Here is a 14,255-nt window from a genome sequence, read left to right as displayed (position 1 = left end):
GTCCATATGAACCCAGACCGATTTTCTTTGCACTGATGTCACCATGGGATTGTACAGGTTCAACCAGTTTTGTTTGGTTATAAAAAACTCTGTTTTATATAAGAAGCAAACAAAAGTGGCAAATTTCTTATTAAAAATCCTGAATTTTTATAATAATAGCTAACTAACAGTGTTTTTTTGACTGAAAAAGTAAAATATATGACTTCAAGGGAAAAAAATCATATTTAATGAATCCATATTCCATTTTCTAAGTAAGATTTGATTTGATATCAAGGAATTCTTTATTGTAAACCCAAAACCAACATTAGAACAAACTTGCATAAATCAAATCATGTTTACAAGGAATAAAAATTGATTTTTGGTTGAGCCAAATGTACAGAAAAGAATAAATTCTACTGAATTTCTACACTAAACTATTTTTACATAACGAAGTATCCTAATTTGACATACTATTTTTGTTTCCTTTTGGCTTTTCCCTTCAGGAGTCACCTTGAGAATTACCTTCCTCCATCTAACCCTGTCTTCTGCATCCTCTTTTCTAACCCCAGCTACCTTCATGTCTTTGTTCACTGCATCAATCTTTGGTCTTCCTCTAGACATCTTGCCTGGCAGCTCTAGACTCAGCATCCTTCTACCAATATATCCACTGTCTTTCCTCTGGAACCATCAGTCAGGCCTCTCTGACTTCATCTCCAAAACCTAATATTTGCTGTCCCTCTGATGCACTCATTTGTGATCCAGTCACTCCCAAATAGAACCTCAGTATCTTCATCCTCTGCTACCTCCAGCTCTGCTTCATGTCTTTTCATCAGTACCACTTTCTAGGCCGAACAACACGGTTTGTCTCACCACAATTTTCTACACCTTTCCTTTTATTTGAGCTGAAACTCTTTTATCCACTCATTCCAACCTGCCTACACTTGCTTCTTCCCTTCTTTACCACACTCTCCATTACTCTTGACACATAGTATGTCTACCTTTCTCCTCTGCGTCATGTCAACTAACTTTACCTTTTCCTGTCCCTACTGTCAGTCCAAAACTCATGACTATCTTCCTCTCCTCCTTTTCCGACCAACAGTAGTCCAATTTCCAATGGCACCCTGTCGGTGAACACCACCGACGGCGGTCGGCGGACGCTTTAACTGATCCAGTGTGGATATCATAGGTCTGATTCGCATATTTGGCTTGGCAAAGATTTTATGGCGGTTGTCCGTCCTGACACAACCCTCTGTATTTATCCAGGCTTGGGACCGGCACGATGAGACCCTGGCTCGAGCCCCCTCATGGCTACGTTCATTTGGCATACTTAAAATTTAAAATTTACAGTAGAATCTTTTTTTTAAAACACTTCTATTTGACTTGAAAGATTGTTTTGTTAAGATAAATATAACTATTTAAAATTTGCAGTTTATTTACATTTTCCGTTTGTACAAGACAACAAAGATAAAATATATATATAAATAACAACACAGCAGTTATCCCTTTATAGGATCCCAATGAATCGAAAAGTTAAAAATATTTTTTAACATATTTATTATAGCATCCTATTTTTTTCCAGTTCTAATTTTAAGTCCTGTGGGTTAGGGGTTTAAACAGTTACTGTCCATAACTGTTCTCTTCGGTTGTTAGCTTTATTTGTCAAAATTTTCTCATTGCATTTTTTATTCAACTTTTACTTAAAACTCTAATTCAAATGCTAAACATTTCAATTTTACTGAAAACACTAGATACATGAGTTGATTAAAAAAACAAACTTGGACTCACTTTCACACACTGAACTCACAGAGGTCCAGGTCTGGTCTGGCCTGCAAGTGATGGAGCCACTGCCTTTCACTTTCTGACCTTTGGGGCAGGAAACAGGAACAGACTGTCCAACATAAAACTCCTGATGTGATCCAACGCTCCTGCTGCTGTTTCCCCTCCAGCCCGGAGGAGGTGGACATGACTTTGCTGTGAGAAAAAAGCCCCAGAATTTATTTATTCTATACAACACAGCGGCACAGCTGAAACATTATCCCTTGTGCTATCCTATGGCATCAAGATGACCATTGACGTGTTCTCCCTACCATGATGGTGGTGGATAAAGGTGGAGAGGATTTCATGTAAACCATGGAAACCAGTGAAGATCACAAATCATTAAAGAAAAAAGTTCAGCGTACTGTCTAGTGGGGTCCAGATGACCCAACTCCCAATCTCAAAGTGCCTACGATAGCACAAGGGTTAAATATGGGGAGGCTTTAAAAGGGTGCTGTTGCTTTGGTTATTCTTGCACTGTTTAAAGATGCTTGTGTTGATGATTTCTAAATCTTTGTCAATAATTTTCATATTGACTCAGAAAGTGGGGCATGTGTATGTGGGTGCCCTTGTCAACACATAGCATCATTTTAAAAATTAAAATAGTCGAATTAAAATGTATACAACCCATTACAATAACATGAAAAGGATATTTGGTTCCCCCCAAGCTTCACCTTCAAACAGAAGACACAACTCTTGATCTGTGCATTAATTCATGTATGAGGCTGAGAATATTATTTCTTCTTTACAGCATTTTTGTAAAAACAATTACAATTTTTATTGATCTTTCCAGATTCTTTTGTTATTAAACACAGAACAACTTTTTTTTAACAGTTAGAAACTTGAGGTTTGGATTTATGTGTTGATGTATTTCTATATAAAATATCAAATCATTTTTCAAATCATTTGTTCTAGAATTGAATAGAAAATTATCCAGTAGAATGAGTTCCACCTTTTTCCTGTATTGTATTTTGATAATTTTTTACATAATACTCATTCTTTATTTACTCATACTATAATCTTAGGATGAGAGAAGATCTTAGCACACAATAAAGCATAACCACTCATAAAAATATATCAAATGGATGTGTTTTCCTGCTTGTTGTAGATATGTGATGGAAATCTAAAGAATTTGCAAGACAACTGTTGCCTTTGTCTTGCCAGCTTTAAAGACAAGCAAATGAGACAGAACGAAGTAAAAAAAAGTGAGATCCAAAAATATCTCACGTTGGCATGTAGGAAAAGCAGAACTCCACGTGTTGCCTCCTAAACACACCACGAGATGGTCTCCCACCAGGGAGAAACCTTTATCACACTGGAACTCCAGAGCCCGTTCACTGTTCAGGATGTGATCCTGCACTCGACCATGCACCAGCTGTACGGGACCGTCACAGCCTCTGGCCACTAAAAACAATAGATTTTATTAGAAGGACAAACAGTGGAGAGGTAGAACCATGACGACATTCTCAGTCCTGCCTCTGTACCTTCACATGTAGGTGCCGGTAGGCTCCAGGTGCCATCAGCCAGACAGGTGAGGGTTTCTGGCCCCACAAGCTGCATTCCAGCATTACACAGGTAGCTAACATTAAGCAAGTGACTCTCTGCTGTTATCCTGAATTGGGCATGGCTGACAGTAGGAGGCGGCCCGCAGGCATACTCTGAAGAGGCTTCAGACACATAAACATGGCAAAAAATTTTCATGTAAACAGTCGCTGCTACAAGGAATCTCAACATTCTGGAAACTGTTCTTCATAACTACTTTTTTTTCTAAATAGAACAAAAAAAAAGTAACAATACAGAGCTGAGACCTTGACTGAGGGCCACACCTGTCTACTACATTCAAAACAAAAGAAATTCCTGACTTGAAGCTGCAGCTACATGTTAGCTGTGGAGCATGAAAGTCGGAGCTATATTGATTTAAAGTCACAGATTGCTGAATCCCTTATAACACCTTATCATTTTCCTATCTTCTGTGAGGGCTTTTTATTTATCCTTTTATCAGTTTGGAAAGAAACTTCCTTGTACAGAAACTTACCAACACACACAGGCTGTGTGCCGTTCCATTTTCTGTCTGCTTGACATGTCTGGACAGCCTCTCCCTGAAAAGAAACGCAGACCAGGGTGCAAAGAGAACATCTGATGAGCTAAGCATTGTAACACACCCACATACTTTATTGATCTGCACTGCAGCATGAAACAGGAAGCTATAAAGTGAATAATATTGATTAAGCTATGATGTTATTTTAAGTAGTTTTTCTTCCAGCAAAGCATTCTTAGTGTTGCTAAGGTCCACAGTTCACACCTTGATCTTTCTTTGTTCTCAAAGCACTGAAAGGGTTCATTGTAGTGAATATTCCAACAGTGCAAGCTTTGTGGGGATCAGCACATCAGGAACAGAGTGACTCAGCACTTCCCGTCATGCTAGTACTTCATATGCTATTGTTGCTGAGGTGGAATCACATGACTTTCTGTAACCGGATCACAACTATTTGCCAAGTGAGTTAGTGAATTGTTAGAAGTCAGGATAGGATCTTTGTAAAAAACCTTTTTAAACCGTAATAAGTACAAAATGTAATCTTGATAAATGTTCTTTTAAAAAAAGGCTTGTATTCTTTATGAATATATATATATATATATATATATATATATATATATATATATATATATATATATATATATATATATATATATATATATATATATATATATTTTTTTTTTATTTATATTTTATTTATTTTAGCTAACTTTATTCTTTGTGCCCAGTTCCAAAATATTCAACCTAGAAACGTACCTTCATGTCAAACCCAGGTAAGCAGGAGTACAGAACCAGGTCTCCATAGTTGTAGCTGTCGCCCTTAATGACACCGTGAAGTAGAGGAGGAGGTTTCTCACACACAACCATCTTGCAGAAAACTGTTGAGATGCTTGGAGCCCAGATTCCGCCCACCTAATTAAATGTGAATAATATCAAGATATTTAGCTGTTTTTCATTTGACTGAAGTGACATACTCAGGTATACAGGTACCCATTAGAGAAGTGAAAAGACAGATATTTGTTTCCTACCTGACACTCTGCCAGAGCTGAACCCTGCAAGTAAAATCCAGGTGGGCAAGAGAAAGTGATGGTGTCTCCGACTGGAGTGAGCTTCCTCCCACTGACTACCAGATGGGGATCAGAAAGGTTGCTGGGTAGCAAACATGGGGTAGGGTGGCACTTGATGTTGCGCTTGGACCAGGTGCCATCACTCTGGCAGGAGAGAGAAGCTGCCAGTGTGGCTAGTTCGTAACCATCATCACACCTGAAAAACAGGAGAGACTTAAGGCATCCTCAGGTTGACATACCAAAAATTCAAACTGAGTCAGAAAAGTACACATTTATTAAATGTTAACAGAAATACCGTATTTCTCAGAGAATAAGTCTCTTTTTTTTGCTAAGTTTGGCAGGGGTGCGACTTAAATGTGAATTTAAGAATGAATAAATAGCAACAACCACTAGAGGGCAGTGTATGTAAGTGTGTCATTATTTGCTGCCGACACCAATGCAAAAGAAGTGCTGTTTCGTCTTACACCAGTCTTGGCAGAACTGTTCCAAAGCGACACAGAGGATGAAGAATTCAACAGATTAAGTGACTTAAAGTGATATAAAGAGTTTGGTCAACTTGTTAGCATGTTCTTTATGCTATGCTTATCTGAAAAGTTGTTCATGTTCCACTAATACACTCCAATGTATCCTGAAGGTAAACAAGCCTCATTGCATTATGGTAGTGAACTGTGCAGATATTCAGTCTATTATTGTTATCTATTTCGTTATTATAATTTGCCTTTCAAGATAAAACCTCTGTTCATGTTCCCGTACTTTGGTTTCTAAATTTCTCCCAAAAGGGCAACTTACACCATAGTGCGACCTATATATGATTTTTTTTCTTTTTTGTTATGCCTTTTTTGGCTGCTGCGACTTATACTCCAGTGCAACTTATAGTCCAAAAAATACAGTACTTTCATTGATCTTTTTGACATACAAACATAAAATTTACCTGTAAGTGATCTTGTTTGGAAAGGTGAAATTGTCCTCCAACACTTGGGCATGGAGAATTGCTGGTGGCTTTCCACAGTTCACTGCCTCACAGCGGATTCTGGGTTCCCCCCACTGGCCATCCCTTCCACAGGAGACAAAGAGGGGCCCTTTTCGCTGGTACCCAGGCCGACACTTATATATGGCAGTGTCTAACAAGGTGACAGTGTCACCTTGCAAAACAGCATTAGGAACCACAGGTGGTGGGGAGCTGCACCTCCCACGACTGCACATTGGCACCCCAGGGCTCCAAACCCCTCCTTTTTCACATGTTGCTTGAGAAGGACCCAGCAGTTTGTAGCCCTTGTCGCACTGAAACTGCAGACGATCCCCACAGGCATGGCCACTGCTGAGAACTTTGCCAAATTTTACTCCAGGTAGAGCACAGACACAGGGCTGGCACTCCGGCACTGAACCCAACCAAAGGCCTTCATAGGAACATCGCAAGACCGGGTCTCCAACTATCTCATATCCATCGAAGCAGACGTACTCCACCACATCGTTGTAGTTAAAGCTGGAGCCGTTCAGGAAACCATGACTGATGTCCTCAGGGGGGTCGCAGCTAATTATGTCACACCGTGGCACTGGTTTGTCCCAAAGTCCATCTGATTTACAAACAAGTGTCGGATCCCCACTGAGCTTATATCCCCGATCACATTCATACTTCACCTTGCTGTTGTAGCCAAACTCTGAGCCCATGTAATGCCCATGAGGTATTGGGGAAGGTTTGCTGCAGCGGGCTGGTATGCAGGTAGGAGACTCGTGGCTCCAGGTACCATCAGCTTGGCAAACGTGTACAGACATCCCTTTTAAAACAAAACCAGGTGGACAGCTCAGTTCAATCCTGCTGTTATATGTGTATTCTTTGCCTTCAACTGTAACATCACTGGGGACAATTGGAGGACCGCATAAGACCGGCTCACAGAGTGGTTTCTGTCCATTCCACTTTCCATCAGCCAGGCACGCTATAGTGTCACTGCCTCTAAGGACAAACCCTGGATCACACTCAAAATGCATAACTTCAAGATAAACAAAATCAACCCCATGAGTTGTCCCATTATCAATAGGCCCTGGATTGTCACAGGAAATGGGGTGACATGTTGGGGCATCGCTTGTCCAAAGATGGCCTGATATGCACTGCCTCACAGACTCCCCCTTCAGCTCATATCCTCTCTCACAAGAGTATGTGACGATGCTGCCAACCGAGGCATCCGTCACATTCACCCAGCCATGTTCTGGATTAGGTGGTGTTTCACACTCAGCTGGGATACACGACGGGGCTGTCCCGTTCCAACCCCCATTCTCCTGACACATCAGCCTTGTGTGAAAGGTGATTTCGTAGCCCTTGTGACAACGGTACTCAATCAGTGTCCCATGAAGGAAGTTCAAATCTAGTGGGGCAGCTGTTAAAGCGTCAATGGAGGTAGAGTCTGTTACCCTGACATAGTCTCCAAAGTCAATGTGAGGAGGCAGACCACAATCTGAGGGCACACATACAGGGACCGAACTGGACCAGCCAACTTCCTCACAGGTTAGATGGTCTTGACCTACAAGCTGGAAGCCTGGAAAGCAGCTGTAAAAAATAGTTACACCAAAACTGTGATCTTGGCCTTCAACAAAACCATTTTCAATTGCCTTAGGTGGGGTGCAAGAAATTTGAACACAATTGGGTGGTTCTAAGTCCCAATTCCCATTGGCTAAGCACTTCACCATTTCAGGGCCTTCGAGGCGAAAGCCACGGTGACAGGAGTAGGTGGCACTATGACCAAACTGAAGTTTTCTGTAAGCCACTTTCCCATTGGCCACCTGCTTCGGGATGGGGCATTCAATCGGACGGCAAGATGGCACCCCTCCAATCCAGATACCCCTTTCTCCACAGAGGACTGTGGAATTTCCCACTAAATTATATCCACTCTTACAGGTATAAAGTGCTTTGCTGAGGTACATCAGACCCTGGACATCAACAATTCCATTGGAAATCTCCACAGGCTGAGGACATTCAACTGGGATGCATTCTGGGTAAGGAGTACTCCACTGCCCACTAACCAGACAGGATACAAAGTCTTCTTTTTTAAAACTAAAGCCATCCATACATGTGTATGTCACCACAGAGCTAAAGGAGAATGGGGGAGAAGACGAAGGAGCACCAAATGATATTTCGGGTGGGGGTCCGCAAAACACTTGCTTACATACAGGAAAAGTATCATTCCACTCCTGAGATGGGGTACAGCGGATAATCTGAGCCCCCTCCAGAACATAGCCAATCTCACAAGATAACTCCACTATTCCAGATTCATAATCAAGTCTTTTCAGGACCATATGGTTCTCCTCAAGCAAAGGCTCTGGGCACTTGACTGGAGAGCAGCGTGGGGGCTTCATTTTATCCCATGTTCCGTTCTTGTCACAGGTCCAGATGGCATCTCCTGATAGCTCATAGCCTTCATTGCAGACATATTGTACTTTGTGACCCACTTGAAAATCAGAGCCCTTGTAGACTCCATGAGGGATGATGGGGGGAGGTTTGCAGGTCAAGAGAACGCAGGTTGGGGTTTCCTGACTGGACCACTTTCGGTTGGCTTGACAAACTCGTTCTGGTCGACCATCCAGCCTGTAGCCTTCTCTGCAGGCATAAGTCACCTTGCTTTTGAAAGTGAGTCCACTTCTGGTCTAGAAAATGATTAAAAATATGTGCATTTAATATGATTTAATATAAATTAAATTATAAATTATAATATTATAGTGTACATTTTCTTTCAACTGCTGACCTTGATGTATCCATTCCGGAGCAATGGAGGACTAGAACAGGTCACTGGCATACAGACTGGCAGAGCTCCTCCCCACTCTCCATTAGCTTGGCAGGTCCTTCGCTTCTCCCCTCGGATCATGAAGCCAGGGTCACAGCTGTACGCCACCACAGCCCCAAAACTGTAGTTGGTTTCTGCTACGTAGCCGTGCTCAATACTTTCAGGCTTGGAGCACCTCACTGGAATACAACTAATTTCAAATGGTGATGGCTCCCATATTCCTCCCATCAGGCATCTGAGCGAGGCTGTTGTGTTGGGCATGAACCCCTCCTCACATTTGTAGATTACTTCAGTGTTGGTAGGATATTTAGGTTTACTGACAGCATCCAAAATTGCATGAGGCAGATCGAGTGGGCGGGGGCAGAAATTTGCAATGCAACGAGGGACCTCCAAGCCATCAGGAGGAGCCCACACACCCTGAGCATTACACACCATTTTGGAGTTGTTGCTGGCAGTGTACCCGTCAATACAGTAATAGTTGGCAGTGTCTCCATATAACTGGTGGCTCTCATAGGGCTCGGCATGGTCAATGGCAGGAGGTGGGCCACAGGAGCGAGGGACACACTGAGCGGAACTTTCACTCCACTGGCCAGTTAAAAGACACTCTCTGCTCTCTGGGCCAATCAGAGTGTAGCTGCATGTAACGAGAACCAAATGCAGAAAAGTATGTTAATTACTGCGAGCAGATGTAATATTTAAAATCCATACAAGCCACATATTTAGAGAAGGCAGAATTGTACAGTTTGCCTAATGACCATCAGAATCAATGCATACATTTTTTAGTATTTTTTTTGTTTTTTAAATCAAAGATACATAAAAACTGAATTACCCATTTAACGCAAGAGACTTTGCTGGCAACGTCTAAATTACACACTCTTCATTCACACAATCAAGGCGAAATAGCTTCAGTCATGGAGAAAAGCTGTGTTTCATATCGACTATGCAACACATTACTAACGTAATATCAGAAACATATCAGCACAAAGCTGCTTCTCTCAGCTTCAAAATTAGCTGGAATTAAGTTACTGGTCGAAGAGTTACGATAGTCGATAAAATGTCAACACTTGAGCTAAAGCTCCTCTGGTGTAAAGAGGTAAAGAAAGTTAAATGAACATTCTTTTACCCTTCTTTGCAGACGTAGTGCACCTTGTTTCCCATTTCAAAGTTCTCTCCAACAGTTATGGCATCTTTAAGGGCTGGTGGTTGGCTGCATTTGATGCTCACACACCGAGGAACAGGCCGGCTCCATTCCCCATTCTCTTCACAAACTACTTTCATTGAGCCCTGTGGTCTTTGCAACAACACAATTCTTTAGTGACAACTGTCATTACAACAATTGCATCAACACAGAAAAAAGGAAAAAGCCAAATTTTACAACACTTAAAAAATAACTTTTGTTGCAGAGCAAAAAAAAAATCTTGCAAATAGTGAATCTATCTAATTCACAGTATGGAAAAATTGGCATAATTCCTTCAAAACAGATGATGGTTTATACCTGTATCCATTAGAACAATTATATGTGACAACAGACAGGAAGGTGTTGGTGGTAAAGATGGCGTCTGCATGTTCCACAGCAGGCGGTCTCCCACAGGTAACAGGATAACATACAGGTGGTTTTCCACTCCATCTCAGGCTAACAAGACAGTGAAACCCGTAGGGAATCTGAGGCAGGAAGCCTTTCTTGCATCTAAGGGTCCAAAAAAATTATGAACAGCTATCTTACACGTGTACACTCATTATTTAAACTTTTACTGTATTTTGTTACATCCATTTGATCACAGTGAGGGATACCTGAAAGTCACCTTGCTTCCATAGGTGAAGTTGCTTCCCTCCATGATGGAGTTCTCTGGAACATCCGGTGTTGGGCAGGAGAGCGCTGAGGTTCAACAAAAACAAGATGAAACACATTTCTTTGATGTCACTTAACACTTTACTTCGATGCACAAATGAAAAGCCTGCAGAGCCAAATATCTCTAGAGGAAACCTTTTTATTTAAGTATAAGTTTCTTCAGAGTGCCAGGAGTTCATTAGAAATTTGCCTCTGAGTTGTGGGCAGGACTGTTGGTGTGGAGAAACCCCGCCCCTCCTTTCCGTAACCCATAATTGAGAGTTTTCAGTCTACACGCCTTCCCGCAAGTTTACAGCCCCTCACAACCCCAATAAGTTGAATAAAGAAATACTCAGAAATACAAATTTAAGCTTAATATTTTGTGTATTTGTCCTGCATTAGGAACAAATTAAAACCAAAAAAAAACAGGATTTTCATCAGAGTAATTTTCATCAATCCTGTTTTTGAAAGAAATCACTTGTAAGTTCCAAAATATATTGTGTATTTCACTAAGAGTTTTTTCATTAGCTATAAATCATCCCATTTTCCATGGCAAGTTAAATGAAACACACAGCTAAAGTGGACACTTGCTGAGTCAGTCAGCTGCACTTCCTCTGTGAGGAAGAATGTGGCTTCAAGCCTAGATCGAGGCTCCACAGTCAGACATTTTAACTCACTGCAGAGAAGAAAACAAAAAGACTAACAGCTCATGTTTCATGCCTGTTACAGAACTAGTTTGGAGATACATCGAAGTAATGAAAACTAGATCTGTTGTAATTGTGAAGAAAAAGTCTTTACGTTTAATGATTCAAATTTGAGCAACATTTCTGGGTGTCACGAACGAAACCTAAATAATTGACAAACTCTGATGTCAAAGACTTAAAACGTTATGTTGAAATGCATCCTCTATTCTGTGGCCTTGGGTGAAACCAAAAATGTGAAGGGCTAGGCATTCTTGAATATTTTTGCAAAGCAGGAAAAAAAGAAAGCAAGAAATTTAAACATGTAAAATGATAACCTTCCAGACTTCGTAGTAAAGAGAATAAGTATTGTCCTCCACATCTTTTGTTTTTAACAATTGGCAGTTAATTGAGAGGTTTTAAGAAGAAACAAAACTGTATATGAGAATTTTTGATTAATGTAGTGGTAGTTTTGCAGTTACTAGATGTGCTCACTAAGAACAGAAGGATGCAGTCAAAAAATTATGGATAAGCAACAACTCTTTTTTTCAAGGGGATTTTTTGTTTTTGTTCCCTCGCTTTATCACAGTTCACCTCCAGCGATCTTGCAACGTTTTTTAGAGTGTAGTTCCTGCTTTTTTCTTTTCTTCTTTTTTTTTTAAACAGCACATCATGTTCTGTATTCTGATTGGCTGTAGAACATCCTCTGTGCTGTATCTCCTGTACAGAATGAGTTTATTTTGACAAATGTATATCAATCTTTGATTATTTGCAGATCTTTGTTTTCATTTTATAATACTGCACTTATTTTCTGTGAAGGTTTAAACTTTGAAGGTTTAAACATAAAACTGTGAAAATGTTCATGCTTGTCTAAAGGGTAGAAGGTGTGTAGTGAGGGGGTTTACAGCTCTAAAACATCTATAATAACTTGAACAAATAAAGATGACTACTCATCGCAGGTTATTTAGTAACTCCCGCTATAAACGAGGGACTACTGTGTAACCTAACAACTGAAAATATTTCATGAGGGAAAAAAACACACAAAGTTTAACTGACACACTGATCTGGAAAACATATTTTGAAGATTTAGAGTGCTTGTAGTGAATGCCAGGTTGGAAGACTTGAAGATTTACCTCTGCAATACGGAACTGGGTCGTCCCAAACTCCTGACTCCAGGCAACGAAGTTTTGATGAACCATAGAGCTTATAACCTTCATCACAGCTAAACACAACCTGACTGCCCATCAGAAAGTTGCTACCAACTCTGTGACCAAATTCTGGAGACCCAGGGTTCTGGCATTTCACTGGTTCTAAAGACAGAACCACAAAGAAGAAAGACCTTAAATGTAATTACAATCCACAAAAGAAATATTTTGCAGATTAAAGCAAGTTTAGCTCAAAGAATTCTCCGTGTGGACTTTATACCTGTGCAGTTTTTACCATCTCCTGTATACGGGTGAATGCAGGTGCAGATGTAGGAGCCGTCGGTGTTCTTGCAGCTGGCGTGTGTATCGCAGTCGGAACCCAGAGCACACTCATCCACATCTGAACACAAATACAATGCTGATTTCTGGGAATTTTCAAGCCTTACAGCCAAAATATTATTGTCATATGAGATGCGCCATGTTTTCTTGAAATTTATCTACCCAGACAGGCGGGTGGATGTCCTCCCCATTTGCCGTTGTTACTGCAATACACCCTGGCATCTCCTAGCAGGTAGAAGCCAGCATTACACTGATAAACCACAGAGCTGCCTGCATGGAAGTCTGCGCCCTGAAACAAGCCGTTCTCCAGGGGATGAGGACGTCCGCAGGACACTCCTGTAACATCAACAGGAGGTGAGTAATACATTATCGCTTTTACTATGGGCATTTAAAAGGAAAAAACATTTAAAAATATATATTTTATGAAATTACACATATGCACCTAAATTAAAATGGATCTTATAAATATAAATGTTTAGTCTATTCTGCTGCAGATGTTAATAAAGGGCTGCCGATGTCTTGATGATCAAACCTCAACATAAATTGGTTTAGGGTTAGGTAGGTATGTTTTGTGCTGAACCTATGTAGGTAATATATGGAGAATTTGGAAAGCCTTTTAAAGGACGTTTTTCCGTGTCCATTTATGACATGAAGGTTTACTTTAGATTCTCTGGAGGGTTCTAAAACAAATGAGTGGAAAATTATTTGCATAAAGGTTGCTGCTTTATAGCCTCAAGTCTTTTGTAATGCAAATATTTGTGTCTGGGCCTTACGTTCACAGCTGGGCAGAGGATGATTCCACTCCCCCTTGTTTTGACATTGCAACACTGGCTCCCCCACCAGGTAAAAACCGGGATCACAGGAAAGGTGGACCTGTGCGCCTGGGCTTACCTCCACTGTGGAGGCATGCAAGTGAGGCACAGCGTTCTCAAGCTTAGGGCAGTCTGAGGAAAAAAAGATAACGAGCTGCAGTGACATATCCACAATAAAGCATTTCAAAATAAAAAATTCTAGTAGTACTTAAAGACCCACTCCAATATAAATCATGTTTTGGGTGTTTTTAACATGCCTTTGTGGCATTTTTCTGATGGAGGACATATATTACTAAAATTAGGCTTAAATTGCATTTTTGAGTATTTTTTTGATCAAATCGTCGTGAATCAGGAGCAGACCAAAAAAAAGGACATTTGAAAAAAATATGCAGGACGGGCCACAAGCTTCCTGCTTTGCTCCTTTCTGATGCATTCACCAGTAGACAACTACATCCATGTATGTCTTTGTTTTACTCATCTGAGCTGGTATCTGGCTCAAAACTGTGCGGCTGGATATCTCCAAAATTGCAAGCTAATTTTTTGCACCGGTAATATTAGCTTGGGGGTGTGGGGGACTGTAAGGTAGTGGAAAATCATATAAACGAATAGCTCCCAGTTATGGGTGACGGGAAGGGGGTCAGAGTTACTGTGTGCTAACGGTCCCGTCCACAACTCAGAGGTGAATTTCTAATTAACTTCTGCCTCTTGGCAGAAAGTATGTCCGAGAAAACAACGCAGGCTTTTCGATTTTGGCTAAAAACGGCATCATCATAATTGACAGT

At 40.8% G+C, this 14,255-nt stretch overlaps 1 protein-coding gene across 3 annotated transcripts in view; it reads right to left on the bottom strand.

Moving 5' to 3' along the window:
* svep1 (sushi, von Willebrand factor type A, EGF and pentraxin domain containing 1) overlaps positions 1 to 14,255 on the bottom strand; it is a 90,934-nt gene that overhangs the window by 6,681 nt on the left and 69,998 nt on the right. For all 3 annotated transcript variants that reach the window (XM_023948971.1, XM_023948970.1, XM_023948972.1), the window contains 15 exons: positions 13,435 to 13,605; positions 12,824 to 12,997; positions 12,603 to 12,722; positions 12,311 to 12,487; positions 10,461 to 10,545; positions 10,165 to 10,356; positions 9,793 to 9,960; positions 8,631 to 9,303; positions 5,828 to 8,532; positions 4,858 to 5,092; positions 4,586 to 4,741; positions 3,830 to 3,893; positions 3,279 to 3,461; positions 3,022 to 3,198; positions 1,765 to 1,950 (listed from right to left, as the gene is read on the bottom strand). In XM_023948971.1, coding sequence (XP_023804739.1) covers positions 1,765 to 1,950; positions 3,022 to 3,198; positions 3,279 to 3,461; positions 3,830 to 3,893; positions 4,586 to 4,741; positions 4,858 to 5,092; positions 5,828 to 8,532; positions 8,631 to 9,303; positions 9,793 to 9,960; positions 10,165 to 10,356; positions 10,461 to 10,545; positions 12,311 to 12,487; positions 12,603 to 12,722; positions 12,824 to 12,997; positions 13,435 to 13,605 — 5,466 coding nt within the window. The remainder of the gene's footprint in view (positions 1 to 1,764; positions 1,951 to 3,021; positions 3,199 to 3,278; positions 3,462 to 3,829; positions 3,894 to 4,585; positions 4,742 to 4,857; positions 5,093 to 5,827; positions 8,533 to 8,630; positions 9,304 to 9,792; positions 9,961 to 10,164; positions 10,357 to 10,460; positions 10,546 to 12,310; positions 12,488 to 12,602; positions 12,723 to 12,823; positions 12,998 to 13,434; positions 13,606 to 14,255) is intronic.

The sequence above is a fragment of the Oryzias latipes genome, chromosome 18 (genome assembly GCF_002234675.1).
Source record: "Oryzias latipes chromosome 18, ASM223467v1".
Classification (NCBI taxonomy): Eukaryota; Metazoa; Chordata; class Actinopteri; order Beloniformes; family Adrianichthyidae; genus Oryzias; species Oryzias latipes.
This window is presented reverse-complemented; position numbering and strand designations above follow the sequence as displayed.